Genomic DNA, 20,919 nt, shown 5'->3' with positions numbered 1-20,919 from the left:
GAATCCAACTTGAAATGAACTCAACTTTGACCTGTACAGAGATGATTGGATGTTTTAAAGGAAGAATGGGGGAGTAAAGGGGAGCCAAGTAGGGGCTCAATAGAGTTAATGCAAGTAGGCCAGCTGTGTATGCCAGCTGGCAATCACTGAGGTTAGGATTCTACCTTCCAACAGAGATGGGGAGACAGAGGCCCTAACCCCAGGTGTTGGCTGGAATGAACGGTAAAAAAAAAAAAAAAAAAAAAAAAAAAAGTGGCAGCCTTGAGTTTTCTGAGGCAGGCATTTTAAGGAGGACTGGGGTCATCTTAGGATGTGGCCTTGAGCTGTTAGGAATTACGTTAGTGTTTGTTCAACTTTTTAGAGATCAAGGTTGAGGCATGGTTGAGAATAGGGCTCAGAGTAGCCTGGCTACAGTTGGGCCAAGGAGAGAATCTTTGCCACCATGTGTTCTAGTGACGCATGGTTGGTGGTGTCTTTCACAGAGAAGGGGGAGCCTATGGGGACAACTAGGTTTAGATTCCAGAGGAGATCAAATCCTATGTTGCACATGTTAAGTTTGACACATTTGAATGGCTAAGAAGTTAAATATAAGAATGGATCATAGTAGAAATCTGAGCTAGAGATATAAATCAAGAGCTGTCAGCAAGATGTAACTCAAAGATCACACAGGTGGGAGTGGGAGATCAAGAAGCTCCAGGATTTGCCTTACAAATCACTCCTTGAGAGTTATTTGATACAGAAATGTATCACCATTAGGTAGATGGATCTGTGTTTCTAATTGTCAGAAAGTGAAATTAACAGAACATCAATCAGGGTAGCTGTGAAATATTTGGAGATTTTTATTTTGATTTGAAACCTCTCTCTATTTGCTATTTCTTTTTTTTTTTTAATGCTTGTTTATTTTTGAGAGAGAGAGAGAGAGAGAGCACAAGCAAGGGAGGGTAGAGAGAGAGAGGGAACCAGAGAATCCCAAGCAGGCTCCACACTGTCAGCAGAAAGCCCGATGCAGGGCTCGATCCCACAAACTGTGAGATCACAACTGGAGCTGAAATCAAGAGTCGGGCACTCAACTGACTGAGCCACCCAGGTGCCTATTTGCTATTTCTAAATCATAGCCAAAAAATTACATTTATTGAACACTATTGTTCACATTTAACAAATGTGGAAAACCGAACAGAGAAGGGTCAAATAATTTTTGTCTTACAAAATTAGTAAGGGTTGGATCCTGTATTCAAAACTAAGCAATCTATTTCCAGAGGCTATAATCTGAGTATTACTATATGGTAAGCATAGTAAAGTAGTTTGGCTTCTTTATATAGTGGGTTGTAAATAATAGACTTGATACATACATATATACATTTATAACTATTTATATATATACATTTATATATAACTATATATATAGTTACACATATATATAGTTACACATATATATGTATAGTTATATATATAAATGTATATATATAAATATGTGTATACATATATATGTATATATATGCACACATATATGTATGTATATATGTATACACATATATATAGTTATATATAAATGTATATATATAAATATGTGTATACATATATATGTATATACATATATATTATGTACATTATATATTCATATATGTGTATACATATATGTGTATATATATTTTTATATATAAATATATAAGGTATATAATATATATATACGTATACACACATATACATAAATAGTTCCAGTAAGTTTTTATTGAATCTTTGTTCATGTGTGCATGTCTGGGTCATCAGTGTTGGGGCACAATTCACTTGGATTCTCTGCCCCAAGGTATTACACCCAAACTCTAGGAAGAGTAGAACCGGCTTCACTAGAATAGCCCTGAAGCTTCAATCCACTGAAAACAAACAGAAAATTTTAAAAACACAAATTATACGGGACAGTTGGGTTTGCTCTGGCCTATGGCACCAAACTGAATTCTTAGTCCTGGAAATAAACTTATTGCATCTTTTTTTAATTATATCCTCCGTGCCTAGCAGAATCTGGCATGGAGGAGGAGCCCAAGGGATGCCTGATAGTGGAGGAAGAAAGGGAAGGAACAAGAAAGGGAGGAAAGGAAAAAGAGAGGAAAGGTGGTAGCAAAGCAGGGGGAAGGGAGGGGGAAGGACGAAATTCAAATCAAACATTCCTACTGCACACTTTTAGAAGGTGAGCAAGATGCCCTCCAAGGTTGTGTTTTAAAGAAAAAGTTCTTCTCACGTGTAGTGTGCAAAAACGTCCTGGTTGCACCTGAAATACCCCAACCGCCCCTCCACTCCCCGCCCTCCCCTCCTGCGGCCTCGCTACGCTGGCCTTCCAGTCCCGCCCACTCCCGACCCCGTCAACCAGCCTGCCTAGCCACTGCGCCTGCGCCCACGGAGCGCTCCGCTGCGCGCCGTCGGGGCGGGGTCGAGAGCGGGGCGTTCCGCCGAAGGGAAGAGGAAGAGGAAGTTGGGGGAGGATCCTAGCTGGGAGTGAACCGGAAGTGTAAGCGCTCTTGCTTCTCTTCGGCCAGGCGGAACCTGCTCTGCTGGGCCCGGTGGCCGCAAAAGAACTTTCTATCTCCCGCCCCAACGGTCGCCGCGGCCAACTGCCTCGCCCGCCTGGCAGCCTTTCCCGCCTTCTCTTCCCTTCGGCTCCGCGCGGCCCTGTCTCCCTTTCGCCCCGCGGTATCCGCTTGCTGCTACCACCGCCTCCTCGTCTTCTGCCCGGCCGAGCGGCCCGCCCCGCTGCAGTGATGTGCGACAAGGAGTTCATGTGGGCCCTGAAAAACGGAGACTTGGATGAGGTGAAAGACTATGTGGCCAAGGTAAGCGGCGACGAGTGGAGTACGCGAGAGCACGGAGGTGGGATGCCGATGGATGGGGCTGAGGAAGCTGACGGGAGCTGGGTTGGCGGGGGTGGGGGCGGCGGGGGGTGGGGGGAGGAAAACCAGCCGGGATGGAGGTGGCACCGAGGAGAGAAGGGAGTCCGGGAGCGTCTATATTGAGGGAAGGGGTCCTGATGACGCGGTCGCGTTCCGTGCCAGGTAAACTGCTCGGTGGTTCAGTCAGGCTCTTGTCCGCCTGCCTCCCTGGGGGGAGGGGAGGAGTGGTCACCCTCTGTTAGGGTCCCTTCTGAGCCCTGGTCACTTGAGTCTGGCCCTCTTCTATGCCTGAGTTGCTTAAACCTTGCTTTGAATGGGGTAATTCTCCATCTTGGACCTGCCGGTTGCTGAATGAATCAGAGGAACGTCTTCTTGAACTTTGAGCCGGTTAAGAATTTAAAGTAGTCATTGACCGTGAAAAAAGAGTGCCGAAAATAGCAATGGTTAAAATTCTGAAACTTGGTATCACTTCACTGTGAAGCCTTCGCTTTGGGTGTGGCCTTTTTGGTCTCCCACGCTACAACACATACATCCTTGCTTCAAGTGGTAACGTTGTCCATTAGCGCCGGGGTATTTAAGATACAGAATAGTTTTCCAGCAGGCACGTTAACTTCAGTTACTCCGTGTTGATCCTTGATCCCATCTGAAGTGAAATGCCTAAACGTGTAAAATAGTGTGCCGTTCATTCACAGTATATTTGGGGGTAGGATCATGATGAGAAAAAACTCATCTCAAATCTACACTCAAAATGCAAAATTGAATCTGCATGGTGGTGGAGTGGTAACATTCCAGGCCGACCTGCCTCTGGACCCCAGAACTGTGCCTTTTGTAATTAGGAGAGTACTTACGTGTTTTTTGTTTTGTTTAATTCAGTGGTAATGTTAAAAAAAAAAAAAAAAAAATCCCCAAAGTGTAACCTTAAGACATAATCTTGGAGGACATCTTCTAAAAAGTGTAACTTTAGGACATAGCCGTGGGGGGCATCTGACTCACCTTCTAAGAGTGTGAGAACTGGTTCTGGATTTTAGTTCTTCAAAGGATATGCCCACTGATGTGCTGCTTTGTCTCCAGAGATCTGTTAGGAAGCAACTAAGCAGAAGCAGAGTTTCTTAAAACTTGCAGGATTGTGCAAGGCAAGCTGCTGCTGCTGTTTACTCTGTTTAATAAATACCATTACAATTTAGACTTTCTGCTTGCAGATCATGTGTTTAGCTGTTTGCAGTGGATTTGTAGGACGCCTTCTCACTGCCCTTTCAGCTAGTGGTAGTCTGAAACCTAACTTACGGGATGTTTCAATACAAAGTTTAAAGGAAGAAATTACTGGGGCGCCTGGGTGGCTCAGTTGGTTAAGCATCGACTCTTGGTATCTGCTCAGGTCCTGATCTCACAGGTTGTGGGATCGAGCCCTGCAGCAGGCTCTGCACTGACAGCATGGAGCCTACTTGGGATCCTCTCTCTCTCTCTCTCTCTCTCTCTCTCTGCGCCTTTGCCTTGCTTGTGCGCTCTCTAAATAAATAAATAAACAGACATTAAAAAAAAAAAAAAGATGTGCATGAGAGGAAAACTAGACATTCAAAGAAAAGGAAGTATTAACTGGTTTATCCGAAAAGGTCTGACTGTCATGTAATCCTATGAACAGTGAGCTTTTTCCTTAGTTTTATTGAGTAATTTGAGTCTCTTAGAATACCGTTTGTTTTGTTAATGAAAAATAACAACAACCGAAACCGCCAAAAACCGGCACTCCAGTTTTTACTGACTGAGTTCCCTTCAGGTGTCTCTTCACACTCTCAGGTGCTTATAAGATAGTTTCTTCTGTTCTGCAGCCGTCTTCCCTGCTTACTCATTGACTCATCGTTTTCATCTGCCAGTTTATGATACTCTACTCATTATGACACTCTGAACTTACGTACTGTGCATTTATCTAAGTAACTGCAAAGAAAGTACATAAAGCACCGTTTGGAGTCCTCTAGTTTTCCTTGTAAGCAGTAAGAGCCTTTAAAATATTCTTCTCTACTCCTGTGAAGATGTCTCGCATAGTTAGTATACACGAATGGACCTGTAGGTGAAGCATTTTAGTATTCTCCCTCGTTAAAACTAGTATTTAAAAAAATCAGTAATTTTACTTTTCTACCTGCTTCTGACTTAGATACAGAAATCTAAATATGGAGAGCCATAAATTACTGGTTTGGGGTGAGTTCATGAACTCTGAAAAGTAAGTTCAGAGTCCCCAGACCATTGAAAATTGTCTATCTTTAAATGGAAAAAGCAGCATATAGAGAAGATTTTAGGTTAATCCGTATTAAATGTTCATCTGTAACATTAAAACAATGTCTGAGACAGTTTGGCTTCTTGACTGACCAAGATACCATACTTGGTTCATTCGTTTTTCGTGGGCACCTTTCAGGTCCCAAGCACTTTGCTAGGCCAGGCCTGATAGTGAAGAAATCGGACACAGTGCTCAGGAAACGTAAGCATCTGTATTCAGCAGACTTGTGTGGGAAAACTGTCATACTTTTAAAGAAGTTTGAAAACTGTAAGTAACATCTCACATAAAATTTGGTTTGTCCGTTTGGAAAACGAGAAAGCCGGGAAGAAAGATAATCACGAGCAGCAGTAGTAGATACTCGTAGCCCCATTTTCAATCTATATACTTCTGGGTGACATTACCCTTGCCTTGTCTGCCATTTTTGCCTGTGTGTTAATTTCTTCCATTGGACTTCATTCTGCTCTCACCTGAGCTCCAGACTTTCTAATGGATAGTTCTGTTCAGATACATTCGATTGACCCCACATTGCCCTCTCCAAAACTGTTTTCATTTTTGTTGTCTCCATTTCGACTAATGACATCATGACCCAGCCGTTTCCCCAAATGAGAAATTGGGGGATCTTCCCAAATTTCTGCGTGTTATGAAGACTACCTTCTTAGTCTCTCGTCCATTCTTTACTCCATTCTTATCACGACCTTAGATTAATTGCTGTGTCTTTCCCACCTGGACTGTATTTTCCTTGACTATAGTATTCCTCTCTTTCCTCGTCAACTTGCACATCTTAGGGGAGGGGATCTCTCTGTCACGTGAATTCTGGGCATGTTGTCTTTTTCGGCCAACCTCCTTCACTGCCCTTAAAATACTTTTATGATTCCCCATTATTAGTTTTTTACTTTTTAAGTAAAAAACTTATGGCTTTTTAAGCCATCTATTCCGTAAGTACACTCTGATCTGGCCAGGGCCTGCCTTTCTGCAAGCACTGTCTACAGGTCCTCTGCCCCAGACCCTGCCAGCTGTTTCTTACTTGTACATCTTTCTGTGCACTCTTTTCTTCCTCCCTGAGCAGGTCTGCTCACCTCAATCCCTAACCCCCAACCTCGTGAGCTCCTCTTAGTGCAAATATCACTTCTTCCAGAAAAACATTTGATTTCAAATGGTACACTGCTTCTTTTACTGTTTCACTTACCAGATTGCTGTGACTTTGTTTACATGTCTGTCTTTAATTAGGCTCTGAGTCTCTGGAGCTTAGATATTATATTCTTTTTCATCTTTGTATCTCCAGTACAGTGCCAGGGAATTTCACACATTAAAAGCATATGTTCTGAGAAATTCTTTGTCTTAACTTAGCTACAGTTTCAGCATACTTCATTAGCAATATAATTGCTATTGATTACCATTGACAGAGTGATTTATATTGCCAGGTACTAGACGATACTCTGCAAGATCTTTACCAAAATTTTCATTTGCTTTTTACCAAAGCATTTCAATATAGCTAATAGTATCCCCATTTTAAGGATAAGGAAATTGAAACCTCAGAGAAGTTAAGCAACTTAACAAGGCCACAAAGTAGCACAACTGGGATTTAAACCTAGAGCTGTCTGACTCTACAGCCCATATTTTTTTCTCACTGTATCAGTCTTCCCCGAAATGGTTATCTGGTGTCTTAGCTCAGAGTAGCTTAGCATCAGCACCTTAAGAAAGAGAAAGGGGCTTATAAGAAGTAGGCACAAGTTACCTCTGATTATGAATAACGACATAGAAAAATGGCTACAATTAACAGTTTGGAAATAGCATAGAAACAGTATCTCTTATAAACTTTAAATCTCACTGGGGGGCTGTCTTTGCTCAGTGTACATCTGTAAAGAGATGGATAGTTTGATAGCTTATGGAAACTTGTATTTATAGTCACACAGTTTTGGGGGCTTTTTTTAAGATTTTTTTTTTAAGTTTCTTCTACACCCAGTGTGTTACTTGAACCCACCACTTTGATCACTTTGATACCAAGAGGTGGATGCTCCACCGACTGAGCCAACCGGGTGCCCCAGATAGTCACACAGTCTTAACAATTTATATGTGCAATTATGATCCTGCGCGGTACAAAAAACTTAAATTGTGTCTGTTTGCTTTAAGAAACAAAAGTTAAGTATTGAGATTTCTTTTCAGTGGTTTAAATTAAACAGACTGCAGGGGCGTCTGGGTGGTTCAGTTGATTAAATGTCCGACTCTTGATTCCTGCTCAGGTCATGATCTCATAGTTCATGAGTTCAAGACCCGCATCGAGGTCTGTGCTGACAGTGAAATGCTTGCTTGGGATTCTGTCTCTCCCTCTGTCTGTGCCCCTCCCCTGCTCGCTTTCTCTCTCTCTCTCTCTTTCTCTCTCTCTCTCTTTCTCTCTCTCTCTCTCTCTCTCTCTCTCTCTCTCTCTCTCTCTCTCTCCCCCCCTCCCTCCTCCTCTCTTTCAAAATAAACTTTAAAATATATATAAATTAAACACATTGTAATTTTTTCAAAAAGTATGTTCTTAAAATTTTGTATTTTGTATGTTTGAGCGCTGTGATGCCAAGTGTAAGTATAATTTCACTTACACATCATATAATTTCATTTACTTATCACATCAACCCATGAGCATAGTTAATGTTGCTAACCCCCATTTTAGAGACTAAGAGACTGAAGCAAAGATTAAATAGCTTGCCCAAGGTCATAAAGCTCTTGACTAGTGAAGCTGAGATTTGAACTCTGACTTCACAGTTCCTTGCTATGATACTTCAGCATGCCATTGACCTCCATTTCTCAGTAATGCTAGGTAACTCAGGAGATGCTGTATTATTGAGTATACAAGTGTTAAAAATAATCACAGCAGGATGGTAATTATCCATTGAGACTACTTAGGGGTGACGTTTTTGGTAGATTTTGAGGATCCAGCTGTCCTAGATAGAGGTGAATGCTTATGAGATGTATTGATAAGTTGTCCCTTATCTCCAGCAGGTCCCATACATGTAGTCTCTTGTTTACATGTGCTTCTTTTTCACTTGCTGTGAAATACTATACATCAGGTCTGTAACTTCCCTTTCTCTGTGGTTTCCCTTCTTTCTCAGGCCCCCATTCTAATTACATCTACCTTTGACACCCTGGTAGGTTTTAAAAGCAATAATTGTGCACTCTTTGAAAGGATAGGATCTCTTGAACCTGAGAAAAGTATCAACTCTAATCTTGAGAAATTGCCAAGACTTACTGGGATCACTTTTCACTTTCCTAATAAAATTGGCAATTTAAAAACAGTCCTAATTCAGTCTGTCTTGCATTTATTCATTTTAGGTGGTTTCCCTTTTCTCCATTCCTTTTTTAAATTGACAGTTTCTTATATCGAAAAGATTTGTTGCTGTGTTATGTATGCCCTTTCTGCATCAGGGCTGGTGACTCCGTCAGAAAGCAAATATATCAGCTTGTATAAATACAGGTGCCCCCAGAAGGTATAGAACGTTTAGTGTAGATACTTTTTTTTCTATTAGTCTGGTGTTTGGTTTGTTTTGTTCTGTTTTAATGCAAAGGAAGACCTTTCTTATATTGGAAGGCTCGTGTTCACTCAGATGTCCATAGGCTATATATAGTGTTTTGCTCTAAAATTTTAGATAGGATCCTTACACTAGTGCAGACAATTAAAAGCGCAGTAAGTTAAAGCCAATTTAATTATAAAAACAACATAAGCTTATTATTTAAAAGACAACTCTGTGTTGAATAAAATAAATAGAGACGAAGTCTCTCATTGCTCACTCCTCCTCCCCAGTTGGTTTCTTAAAAGTATGGCTTGTTAGGTGCCTGGATGGCTCAGTCCATTAACTGTCTGACTCTTGATTTCAGCTCAGGTCATGATCTCATGGCTCTAGAGTTGGAGCCCCATATGGAGCTCAGCGTTGACAGGTTGGAGCCTGCTTGGGATTCTCTCTCTCTGCCCCTCCCCTACTCGCTCGCGCTCTCTCTCTCAAAAAATAAACTTGAAAAAGAAAATAAAATATAGGTTGTAGTAGGTATTTTCAAGACAGAAAAGCATAAAAAAGACAAAAATTGACCTATAATTCTACTATCTAGATAATTGCTGTTAACTTTGAAAACTGAAATTCAGGAACAGATTAAAAAATGCAACAGCTATGGCTCCCTTCCCAGGTCTCTTTGAACAAAGTGAACCATTCTTAACAGTTTCACCTAATTGCAGAAAAGCACTGGAAATTTACTTACCTATTTCCCCACTTAAAAAACGATTCTGTGTATACATACCTTCTGCACTTTGCTTTTTTTAATTCCTTAATAATTCATCTTAGGTTCCACATTGAAATTTATTTATTTTATTTTATTTTATTTTATTTTATTTTATTTTATTTTATTTTATTTTATTTATTTTTTTTTTTTTACCGGTGGGACACAGTGTCCTGTTTTCTGTTTCATCGATGTACCATAGTTTATTTGACTAGTGTTCAATGCAAACATTTTTTCCGGCCTATTTTTGTAATTAAACAGTGCTGTCATGATTACCTATGTATAAACCTTGACAGCTTTTGAGGCTATATCTGTATTACCCTCCTGAGAAAGTTTTATCAACCTAGCCACAAATCAGTAAGCACGTAAGACTAATTATTCTCTCACAACATCAGCAGCACTGGCCATCATGACACTTTGTAGTTTTTGCTGTTTGAATAGGTGAGAAATGATATGTTGCTTCAAATTGCATTTCTTTAATAAGAAAATCCAACATCAGATCTTTAGCATTTGTGTTCTTTTCCCCCAATTTCTTGTTTATTTCTTCTGTTCAGTTTTCTGTTAGGTAGTTGGTCTTTTTTTTATTGATTTGTATGAGCCCTTTATAAATTAAGGAATTTAGTTTTTTATCATGTGTTTTGCAGGTATTTTTTCCAGTTTGTCTTTTGACTTCATCCATTTTGTTTTTCTATAACAGTCTTTACTTTTTATGTGGTAAATCTCACTTTTTCCCCTTGTGTGACTTGGATATTTTCTATTACAGAGATCTCTTTCTTTATAAGATTATAAATTTGGTCTTTTAGAATTTTTTTCTTTTTTCTTTTTCTTTTTTCTTTTTTTTGGCATTTTAGGCAGTTGATACTTCTGTTATCTATTTTGAAGTAAGCCACAAAACAGGAATGTAGTTTGTGTGTTTTTCTGACAGTTTGTTTCCGTACCATTTATTGTGTAATTTTTTAATTTGTTCCTGAATTAATAATCTGAACTACTGTCTTCATCATAAACAGAATTCCAGTATGTGTTTGGATTTCTTGCTCTATTTCGCTCCATACTAAATTGTTTTAGTTACTGTAGCTCCATTATTTAGTATGGAGTAGAGCCATTTTCCTCTTATATCCTTTTTAGAATTTTTGTAGAAAGGTTCCTTTAAGATTTTTTTCCCTTTTCTTTTGTCTCAGGGAAAATGGGAGCATTTTTTGAATGACTTCAAACTTAACCCTTATGTCTCCGTAAGCATTAGACATTTTTTTTTTCCTAGAATGCTGGTATCATGTAATCTAAAGACCATAACGCTTTAGATTTTAATTCATTATGAACTATCTTAAGATCAGAGGATATAGTGCAGCATGGGAATATTCTGTATCAAAGTATTTGTAAGAGTGAAATTGTGTTTAGGCAATCAAATCACAGCTGAATTGATAATTAAGAGTTAATAGGTACTATAACAAAGGCTACCTTACGGTAAGAAATACGACTAAAAATAATTTTTTTGCAACTGTGTCTTTATTAATAGTTCTGATAAGCTTGGGAGGTTGGTTTTTCTTATTCTTTTTTCTTCTCTTTTCTTTCTTTTCTCTTTTCTTTTTTCTTTTTTTAGTCCACAAAACATTACAAAGATGGAGAGGGGCTGTGATTACTGAAAGCAATGAGAGAAGAAACAAAAACATGAGCTGACCCAAAAAATGAAGGGCCAAGAGTCATATTACCTTAAAGTTCTAGAGGCCCATACAATAATGAATATGTATGAATGTAACTGTGAGCTTCATGAATAGTTTAAATTTGGTCCACTTTTCTCTTATTTAAAAAATCAGTCAAGTGTATATTTTGGAAAGATTTCTATTTGACTATATAAAATAAAGAACATTTTGATACTTAGGTCTAAATTCTTGACCTTCTGAAAAATTTAGGCATCCAAATAAGGGGGTTTTAGAAGCTAAAACACTCTCCTTAGGGAATTTGGAATTTCATTGTTGATTTAGCTATCATGTTAATGGCTTTGGAATTAAACCCTCTAGCTGTGGTTCTCTTAACTAACTGGATCACTTTGAGTGAATGAGTAAACTGCTCAGAACCAGAGTTTCCTCAATTGGGAAAAAATGAGGATGTTTATAAGACCCTCTTGATATATTTAAACTGTGTACCTTTTTCTCTGGCATGTGGTGAAGTGTTAGCCAATAAACGTTAAGCCATTGTTACTCATGATAGTGACCATAAATATGTTTAGAAGCAAAGCTACTTAAATATCCATCTAGTCGACCTCCCTTATTTTGTAGAGGAGGAAAAATTAGATGTTAAAAGGCTTGACCCAGATCATACTGCTAACAGGTATTAGGATTTTAATGCAGTTTTCTGGAACCAGAACAGATTTTTTCCACTATATTATGGTATTTTATAATAAAGTACTTTATACTTTATTACGTCTGATGGAATATTTTTTGCCTACCCTATCTGCTTAGTAAATTTCTGCTTATTTTTAAGTTCTTGTTCCGCATAGCATTCACTGTTTGTGCAGTTAATTCCTCATTTATGCCAATGTGGTATCAAATATAGATATAGAATCTAATATAGAATATAGATATCTAATATAGAACTTTTTCACTGTGTTTATGCTGTAGTGCAGTGTTTCTTACACCGGAGAGCTATGGGCTCCTGATTTGACTGACAAGTCCCTAGACTTGAATTTGAAAAACAGTGGTTGAGAAACTCAGATCTTGTACTGTAGAACTCTTGCTCGTGTCTTTAAGTTTTGAATGTTCAAAAAGAGTTTTTGTCTTACTGACTGGTTTAAAAAAAAAAAAAAGGTGCATGTGTAGGAGTGAATCGCGTTACCATTTAGATATTGAATAGTGCCTCTCAAACTTGAGAACTCAGAGATTACCTCCCCGCAAAATATTGTGTAGATATTTTTTTGTAATTTTTTTTAACGTTTATTCGTTTTTTGAGAGACAGAGAGAGAGACAGCATGAGCGGGGAAGGGGCAGACAGAGAGGGAGACACAGAATCCGAAGCAGGCTTCAGGCTCTGAGCTGTCAGCACAGAGCCCGACGTGGGGCTCCAACTCACGAACTGTGAGATCATGACCTGAGCCGAAGTCGGACGCTCAACCGACTGAGCCACCCAGGCGCCCCAATATTGTGTAGATCTTGATTTAAGGTGCAGTGTTTGTAGTGGGGCTTTTGTCTTTTTAGGGGTGGAGGTTCCCAGAATTTGAAGGCCCTTCCTTCTTATATAGTAGGAGTCTTGGTGAAATGCAAGGCTTGGCTCCTACCACAGTAAAAGCCAAAAAGGACAAATAACTTGCTTCTTCCTGCCTGCACTTAAGAAATGGGCCCATAATCCATAACCCTAATTGGATGCTTTTACCTGGAGCTGATACAAAGACTCGGGCACTGTAACGGATGCAGTGGCAGCAGTAAAACCTGCAGTTTCAGAAAGAGAAGTAGTGTTGTGTCCATTGTGGCCTCTCTTCTGTGCCCAGATGATTCTCTGAACATTTTGGTTTTATTTCTTGTTTTTAAGCCTCTTTCATTGCCGTACATTTACTCAGCTTGGTTCTTCAACCTTCACAATAATTCTGAGAGATACTTGTATTATTTGTTTAATGCATTCCATTTCTGTTCATCATTATGAATTGGTTTCCACTGCTGATAATTAAGAGCCCCGTATGAATTTTTACCTGCCTATTCTCCATTATTATGCCTTGAACTTTTTGAAGATAAAAAATCATCTTGTGTTTCCAGTGTTTCTCACATTGTCTCTTTTCTGCCGTATAGTTAAGTTTGGGTTGAATTGGTATTCTAGGAACTAACCCTTGCTTTGTTGTTTCCAAAGTTGTTTTACCATATTCCTCTTTGTGACAGTTGTTTTTCGTATAAATGATGTTCCTTCATTTCCTCTCTTGAAAATGGCTATTTTCAAAGTCTTTGTTTTAAACTCAGTAAGTTCCGCCCAACTTTTTCACACTATTACAATAGTTGTGGAATACAATGACAGTGACGATAGTTGCCTAGATATAACACCACCTTCCACTTGTAACCTCTCATGGCCATCACTTTAGAATTTCAGTGATGAATTTTTAAAACCATACAGTCTGAGTAAAAGTGAAGGTAGTTTTATGCTTGTTTTCTTGTGAAGAATAAGCAGCATCATTGCTTTTTCGTTGGTAATAATGAACAAATATTAAAATCTATACTTAATGCCACATTGCTTACAACAGTATGAAAGCACGTGGACCATCCAACCAATAAAATTGAAAGCTTTCCAGCTGCAGACCAATTCCTTGGAAAACACCTTTATTATTTAAAGCTCTCTTTAGAAGAGTAATTATACTTTCACTTTGCATTCCAGCACACCTGGGTTTGAGTGCCAACCCTACCACGTACTAACTTTGACCAAGTTGATTAATTCCATGAGCCTCAGCTTTCTCATCTGCCAGTAGGGATTGTAGTAATAACCAATTCAGATGTTTTACCTCATTTTTAAAAGAGATACTGAATGTAAGATTCAGCATAGCATTACCTAACAGATTATAACTGCATAGCGCATGTCTGCAATTTGAGTTGCTTTTATGTAGATCCATTCCTAAGAGGAGTCTTAGGCCAAGGCTGTCTTAGGTTTTGTGAGCTCTACAGTCTCTATCATCAGTATTCATCTCTGCAGTTATGCAAAAGCAGCCATGGATGATATATAAGCAGATAAGCATGTCCCTGTTCTAGTTACACTTTATTTACGAAAACAGGCAGCAGGACGGATTTGACCCATGGGTCAGAGTTTGCTCATCCCTGTATAACACCGAAGTTACAAAAACTGGCTTGTCTAATAAACTAAATTTTATTTCTTTCTCTTCAAGATTTTGAGATCTAAAGTAATTAACATGTATGATCAAACATAACACTTATTTTGGGGCTCAACATTTCCGAAAATATGATTCAGAAATCTTTCTGCTGTAAAGATATTGAAGGAAGAACAAGACTTGGAAAAGCCACATGTAGATAAGGGGATGAGAAAGAAAGTTCAATGAAATTCTCTAAAAGAAAAAGCAGAGTCTTAATAGTAAATTTGAAGCTTAGGCAAGAGGCCTAGAATTCTGAAAAATAAGAATCATTGCTTGTGTACATGCAGATAAGAACTGATTTAAATCATTAAACTGAAAGGGAATTCTACAAAATCTTTTCGGTTATCAAAGGTCATTCTTCACCAGAATGTTCCAGAATTATTCTCTCTACAGTCCTAATGCCAGTCCCACAACCTCACTTGATTTTCAAACTCTGGAAGAGGAAGAGAAGGCTAGTTAGTACAGTTTTCACTGGTTCATACATAATTCATTCAGCAGATACCATTAAGCACCTATAGTGCTTAGTAAGCATAGAACTTAACAACAGTGAATATTTCTGAGGATCCATTTTCTTCAGTAGGTTCATTTAAAAGGCTGTACAGGATAAACAACAAATAAGGTAGTTGTATAGGTTCTGAATAAATTATTTTCCTATTTAAAACATGGCATACAAATAAAACTTAGAAAGCAACTATACAAATGTGTTTAAATTCTGCAACTATATAAAAATAGTAGACTGCTTTAAGAGCCAAGAAGTAGCCATATTTGATTGCAGTAGAGAGGAGAATCAGTGCTATAGAACTTCAAATTCAAAACGGAAGATAATGGGGCACCCAGGTGGTTCAGTCGGTTAAGCATCCAACTTCAGCTCAGGTCATGATCTTGTTGTTTGTGAATTTAAGTCCCACGTCAGGTTCTGTGCTGACAGTTCAGAGCCTGGAGCCTGCTTCGGATTCTGTGTCTCCCTCTCTCTGCCTCTTCCCCGCTCACACTCTGTCTCTCTCTCTCTCTCTCTCTCTCTCTCTGTCTCTCTCTCTCAAAAATAAACATTAAAAAATTTTTTTTTGAAATGGAAGAATGGGAACAGAATGCCTTCTTCTTTGAGTACTTACCCTGTGCAAGGTATGGTCCTATGTAATAAATTAATATAGATACACATATAATTTAATCTCACATCTACCCAGGTAGGCTTAATCTCCATTTTATAGTTAGAGAAATGAAAATTAAGCAACTTGCTGAAATCCTATAGCTCGTAAGTAGAAGGACAGGATTTGATCTGACCCATCCAGGAGAGTACTTTTTTCCCATCATTTGCATTGAAATTTTTCAGAGCTACAAATGAAATAGATAGGGGGAAAATTGAAGACTATTACAGTAGGTAAAGCATTGAGATGGAACCAGCAAAAGATAGGGAAGAACATACAAGTTTGAACCAATAAATAGAAATACAAGTTTTCACAACTGAAAACACCCAAAATTGGACATACAGGGTCCCCATCTTTTATTCAAAATCAGTAAACACAAATGAGGAACAAGACACATCTTAGATAAAATGATTATGAAGTTTTTTTTGTTTTTGTTTTTTTAAGCCTGTATGCTCATGGGAAAAATTATAACATCAATTTTAAGGGGTTAAGTCATCTTCCCTTTTTTTTTTTTTTTAAGTTTTTTTTTTTAACGTTCATTCATCTTTTGAGAGACAGAGACACAGAGCGTGAGCAGGGGAGCGACAGAGAGGGAGACAGAATCCAAAGAAGGCTCCGGGCCCTGAACTGTCAGCACAGAGCCCAACGCAGGGCTCGAACTCACAAACCATGAGATCATGACCTGAGCCGAAGTCAAATGCTTAACCCACTGACCCACCCAGGTGCCCCCCTTTATATTATTTTTGATGGTACTGGAAAACAGTGAAACAAGCATTTGTGTCAGGAATAAAACCTATAACATGAATTCAAGTTGTCACTCCTGTACGATGGTGACAGAAAAACAAATCTTAAGAAAATATGTACACCCTCCCCTTCCCACTCAATAGATTTCTGTAGAGATTGCGTTTAAAATTGTAGGAATTGGGGCGCCTGGGTGGCGCAGTCGGTTAAGCGTCCGACTTCAGCCAGGTCACGATCTCGCGGTCCGTGAGTTCGAGCCCCGCGTCAGGCTCTGGGCTGACGGCTTGGAGCCTGGAGCCTGTTTCCGATTCTGTGTCTCCCTCTCTCTGCCCCTCCCCCGTTCATGCTCTGTCTCTCTCTGTACCAAAAATAAATTAAAAAATAAATAAATAAATAAATAAATAAATAAATAAATAAAATTGTAGGAATTGAATTACTCTTCCCCTTCTTTCTCTCTTGCTCCCTCCTTTCCTTCCCTTCTCCCACTCCTTTCCTATCATGGGTTTATTTACAGATACAGACTTTAGGAATGTAAATCATTGGATCCTGACAGAAGATATTTCCCTGGCTACCTAAGATTTTAGGAATAAATTCCAGCTGTGGAGCCATGAATTAGTTTTCTTGAAAATGAGGCTAATTTTTGATCATATTAATTTTTCCAAATTGAGATACTAGTAATAATGTTTTGAGTGGATTTTTAAAATTTTGGTAGTCTTTCTAAATATAAATACATGCATTTTGTAAAGATTTCAATTTTATACCACCAGTAAAAATTTTAATACTTCACTGTTTACATAGGAAAATTTCTAAGTATGACTGATGGCTTTAAAACCTGCCAAAGAAGAGGGGTAATTGGGTGGCTCAGTCGGTTAAGTGTCCGACTTCGGCTCAGGTCACGATCTCATGGTTTGTGAGTTCGAGCTCCACTTCGGGCTCTGTGCTGACACCTCAGCCTGGAGCCTACTTCAGAGTCTCTGTCTCCCACTTTCTCTGCCCCTCTCCCGCTCACTCACTCTCAAAAATAAATAAATGTTAAAAACAAAAAATTAAAGAAAAAAACCTCCAAAGAAGAAAAATAAAGTGAGCTTTTATTAAGTAAGTCAACTATATAAAACTAAGTGACTGAAATAGTCATCTTGAAAAAAAAAAAACCAAACTTACATTAAAAGTTCTATGTTGGGGCACCTGGGTGGCTCAGTTGGTTGAGCATCCAACTCAGACTCAGGTCATGATCCCAGGGTTGTGGGATCAAGGCCTACATCAGGCTCCACAATGAGCATAGATTGTGCTTAAGCCTGTTGAAGATTCTCTCTGCCTCCCCCCACCCCCCAACCCCTGTCCCCTGTTCACGCTCTTTCTCACTCTTTAAAAAAAATAACAAAGTTCTGTGTAATATATAGATAAGGGAACATACCATAAAATTTGGGGCCTCACCTTTCATGGACCTTCATTTAAAAACATTTTTTGTTGGTAAAGAAGGTAAATGCTTAACACTTTTATTGGTTAAAAATACTTACAAAAATAAAAAGTTACGCATTACATTCGCATTTAAATTTTTCTCTGGTTCATATTTTATTTGATTTTCATTAGGTCTGTGTGATACTGGTGAGTAACTTAATGAACATGAATGTATAATTTGAACATATAATTCCAGAACCTTGAATAGTCCTAAATTAAGAATCCCAGAGACAGAAAAACATAGCTGTTTACATGAACTATGTTAAAAACACAGGACTTTGGGTCACCTGGGTGGCTCAGTTGGTTAAGCGTCCGACTCTTGATTTTGGCTCAGGTCATGATCTCATGGTTCGTGAGTTCAAGCCCTGCATCGGGCTCTGTGCTGACAGTGTGTAGCCTGTTTGAGATTCTCTCTCCCACTCTCTTCCCCTCCCCCATGCGCGTATCCACGTGCTCTCTTCTCTCTCTCAATAAATATTTTTAAAAAACAACAAATAAACATAATGATACTCTAATGGCCACCATGTAATATTAGGTTATTTGCTGAGTACTTTGTCTACATTTTCTTTTAATTCTCATAAACATTTGATTTTAAAAAGATACCATGAAACATGGTTTTTATGGGTAAGGTAAATGAAGATTGAAGAAATTTAAGTCATGTGCCCAGGGTAACCAGGCTAGTAAATGTCAGACCAAGATTTGTCTCTAGATCTGTTGGATTCCATAAACCACTCATTCCATTATATGATGAGTATTTTTGAAAGACTGAGGGAATAGAGAAATGGAGTTTCGTTTTTTGTGTGACTTAGTACAAACCTGTTGTCAAGAGAAAGTTTTAGAACCACGGTGACCGCACAGCTCATGCTATGTGAATGACAGCCATTATTACTTGACCTCATGAACTTGTCTTTTTTGTTCACTTCTGTACGTTTCTACCATGTAGAATGATGTCTAGCTCTTAGTGGGAACTCATAAATATTTGTTGAATAAATGACCAAATAAATGGCTAGTGAATGAAAAATATCTTTAATGCTTGAAGGTTTTAGAAAAGATCTAGAGCTGTGCATATGATGCTAAGAGTTTATATAGAAAGAGCTTGTAGCTATTCTCTATCCAGAGGATGAAATCAAGGATCAGATTAAGGAGTGTCAGCTTGAGCTGAAAGTCACTGGCAAGATTTGGAATCTAAATGGCAGGAAAAGAAGTGTCCACATTCAGAACAGGAAGGAAAGTGTTAACAGAGACAGTGAACCAGTTGACCTTCATCTTGGCATTAGCAAACTGGCAGAAAAGGGGTCTGGATCTGGGTGGAGGTGGGGGAAGCTGGGACACTGTCTTGGGATTTAACTCTTGTCACCCAGTACATTAGGGATGTTCTGTGTTCATAAATGCTTTTAACTGCTTCTCAGGTATAATACAAAAAATAAGGAGATCAAATAAAAGAGATGCCAGGCCACTTTGATTTAATCATGTAAATAATCATTTCAAGCTTCATAATTGAAAAATAGTTTGTCATTATAAGACTTCTTTACCTTTGACATTGAACATTGCTCACTGTTTCTTTTATAATTTTTTATTCAGGAGGAACCCATCAAATTATTAGAGTACCTCCAAAACCAGGTATTAGTTGGCCAGTTTGCTTAAAATGAAAGATGAATTCAGCACCTGCTTGGACTCCTAGACTTTGACTCAAAATATTAAGACCTATTTTTTAAAATAAGCTTGGAGATTTCTGCAGTTAGTCCTGAAAGTGTTGTACGTTGTTCTTAATTCTTGTTCGTTCCACATGCTTTTTATAAGGATATATTTTGAATAGGTTTGTGAATAATTATTCTAAAGGAAATAATGGAGTGTGTGTGTGTGTGTGTACATAGAAATACTGGATTTTTTCCTTAAAATTGTTAAATGAACTCTTATTGATTTTTACAAAACTAGAAAAATAGACCTTTGAATTTGAATTCAGATGTTGTGAGGTTAATTTTCTTTGGAAACAAGGTGGATTGGATGAGGTTTCTGTACATTTTTTTCAATGGATTTTTAAATTTGTAAAAATTGTCATTACCTTGTAGCCAATATGGAAAGTTATCAGAATTAGTACTTAGAATTTTTGTTGTTGCAAGATCGTGGTAAAATTATAAATGTTTTCAAAGTCCAGTGTGAAGCAAAATACTGACTTTTTAAAAATTTATTTGAGAGAGAGAGAGAAAACCAGTGGGGGAGGGACAGAGAGCGAGGGAGACAGAGAATCCCAAGCAGGCTCTGTGCTGTCAGCATGCAACCGGACGCGCAGGGCGTCATCTCAGGAACCCATGAGATCATGACCTGAGCCGAAATCAAGAGTTGGGTTTTTTTTTTTTAATTTTTTTTTAATGTTTATTTATTTTTGAGACAGAGACAGAGCATGAACGGGGGAGGGTCAAAGAGAGAGGGAGACACAGAATCCGAAGCAGGCGCCAGGCTCTGAGCTGTCAGCACAGAGCCCAATGCGGGGCTCGAACTCACGGACCGTGAGATCGTGACCTGAGCCGAAGTCAGACGCCTAACCGACTGAGCCACCCAGGCGCTAGAGTTAGGTATTTAACTGACAGAGCCACCCAGGCACCTCAATAACTGACAGATTTTTAAAAGCCATGTAATTTTACATTAATTTAACTAGCATTTCACAAAAGCTGTGGTTTTCCACGGTTTTGGGTCTATCCATAAGTAATAATTTTACCTTTAATATAATAATTTAATATTTTTACCTTCATTTTCAAAATAGTAATTCCAGTATTAAGCTCTTCTTTGCTTCATCGGTAATTTAGAACATTTACTGTTGGTTTGGTTGTATGTTATTTTTGTTTGTTCCTTTGGTTTTTTTGGTCCTGGTTTGTGTTTGCACTAAAGCTTTTAGTATTAATTTTTAGTTTTTATTGCATTGGGATTAGAGAACCATAGGTTCTCTACGGTTTAAACTTTGGAATGTATTGAGGTTCTCTTTGGTCTGTTATAATCAAGTTTTGTTAATCAGTGGAAGTCAAAGGTGTAGTTTCCATAAAGCACAAAGTTCAATATATATTAATTCCATCATAGTGATTATTAACCATGCCTGCCATATCCTCACCCACCAAAGACTGAGCTTATTGTGATAGTCCCTCACTACCATGCTATGTTTGTCACTTGTTTTCTTGGTATTCTTCAGGTAGATTCACGACGAACAAACATTTTTAAAATGTTGGATGGACATCTTTTTTGCATATACTTTCCTTTGTCTTGAATTCAACTTTGTTGTATATTAATTTTTTTTTTACATTTTAAAATTTATTTTTGAGAGAGAGAGAGACAGAGCACAAGTGGGGGAGAGGC

General features: G+C 38.4%; 1 protein-coding gene across 1 annotated transcript in view; it reads left to right on the top strand.

The window, feature by feature from the left end:
- The first annotated feature begins 2,470 nt into the window (after positions 1–2,470).
- MTPN (myotrophin) overlaps positions 2,471–20,919 on the top strand; it is a 55,804-nt gene continuing 37,355 nt past the window's right edge. Inside the window, exon 1 of the mRNA XM_042973145.1 lies at positions 2,471–2,822. Coding sequence (XP_042829079.1) covers positions 2,751–2,822 — 72 coding nt within the window. The 5' untranslated portion in view covers positions 2,471–2,750. The remainder of the gene's footprint in view (positions 2,823–20,919) is intronic.

This window comes from Panthera tigris, chromosome A2, assembly GCF_018350195.1.
Source record: "Panthera tigris isolate Pti1 chromosome A2, P.tigris_Pti1_mat1.1, whole genome shotgun sequence".
Taxonomy (NCBI): domain Eukaryota; kingdom Metazoa; phylum Chordata; class Mammalia; order Carnivora; family Felidae; genus Panthera; species Panthera tigris.
This window is presented reverse-complemented; position numbering and strand designations above follow the sequence as displayed.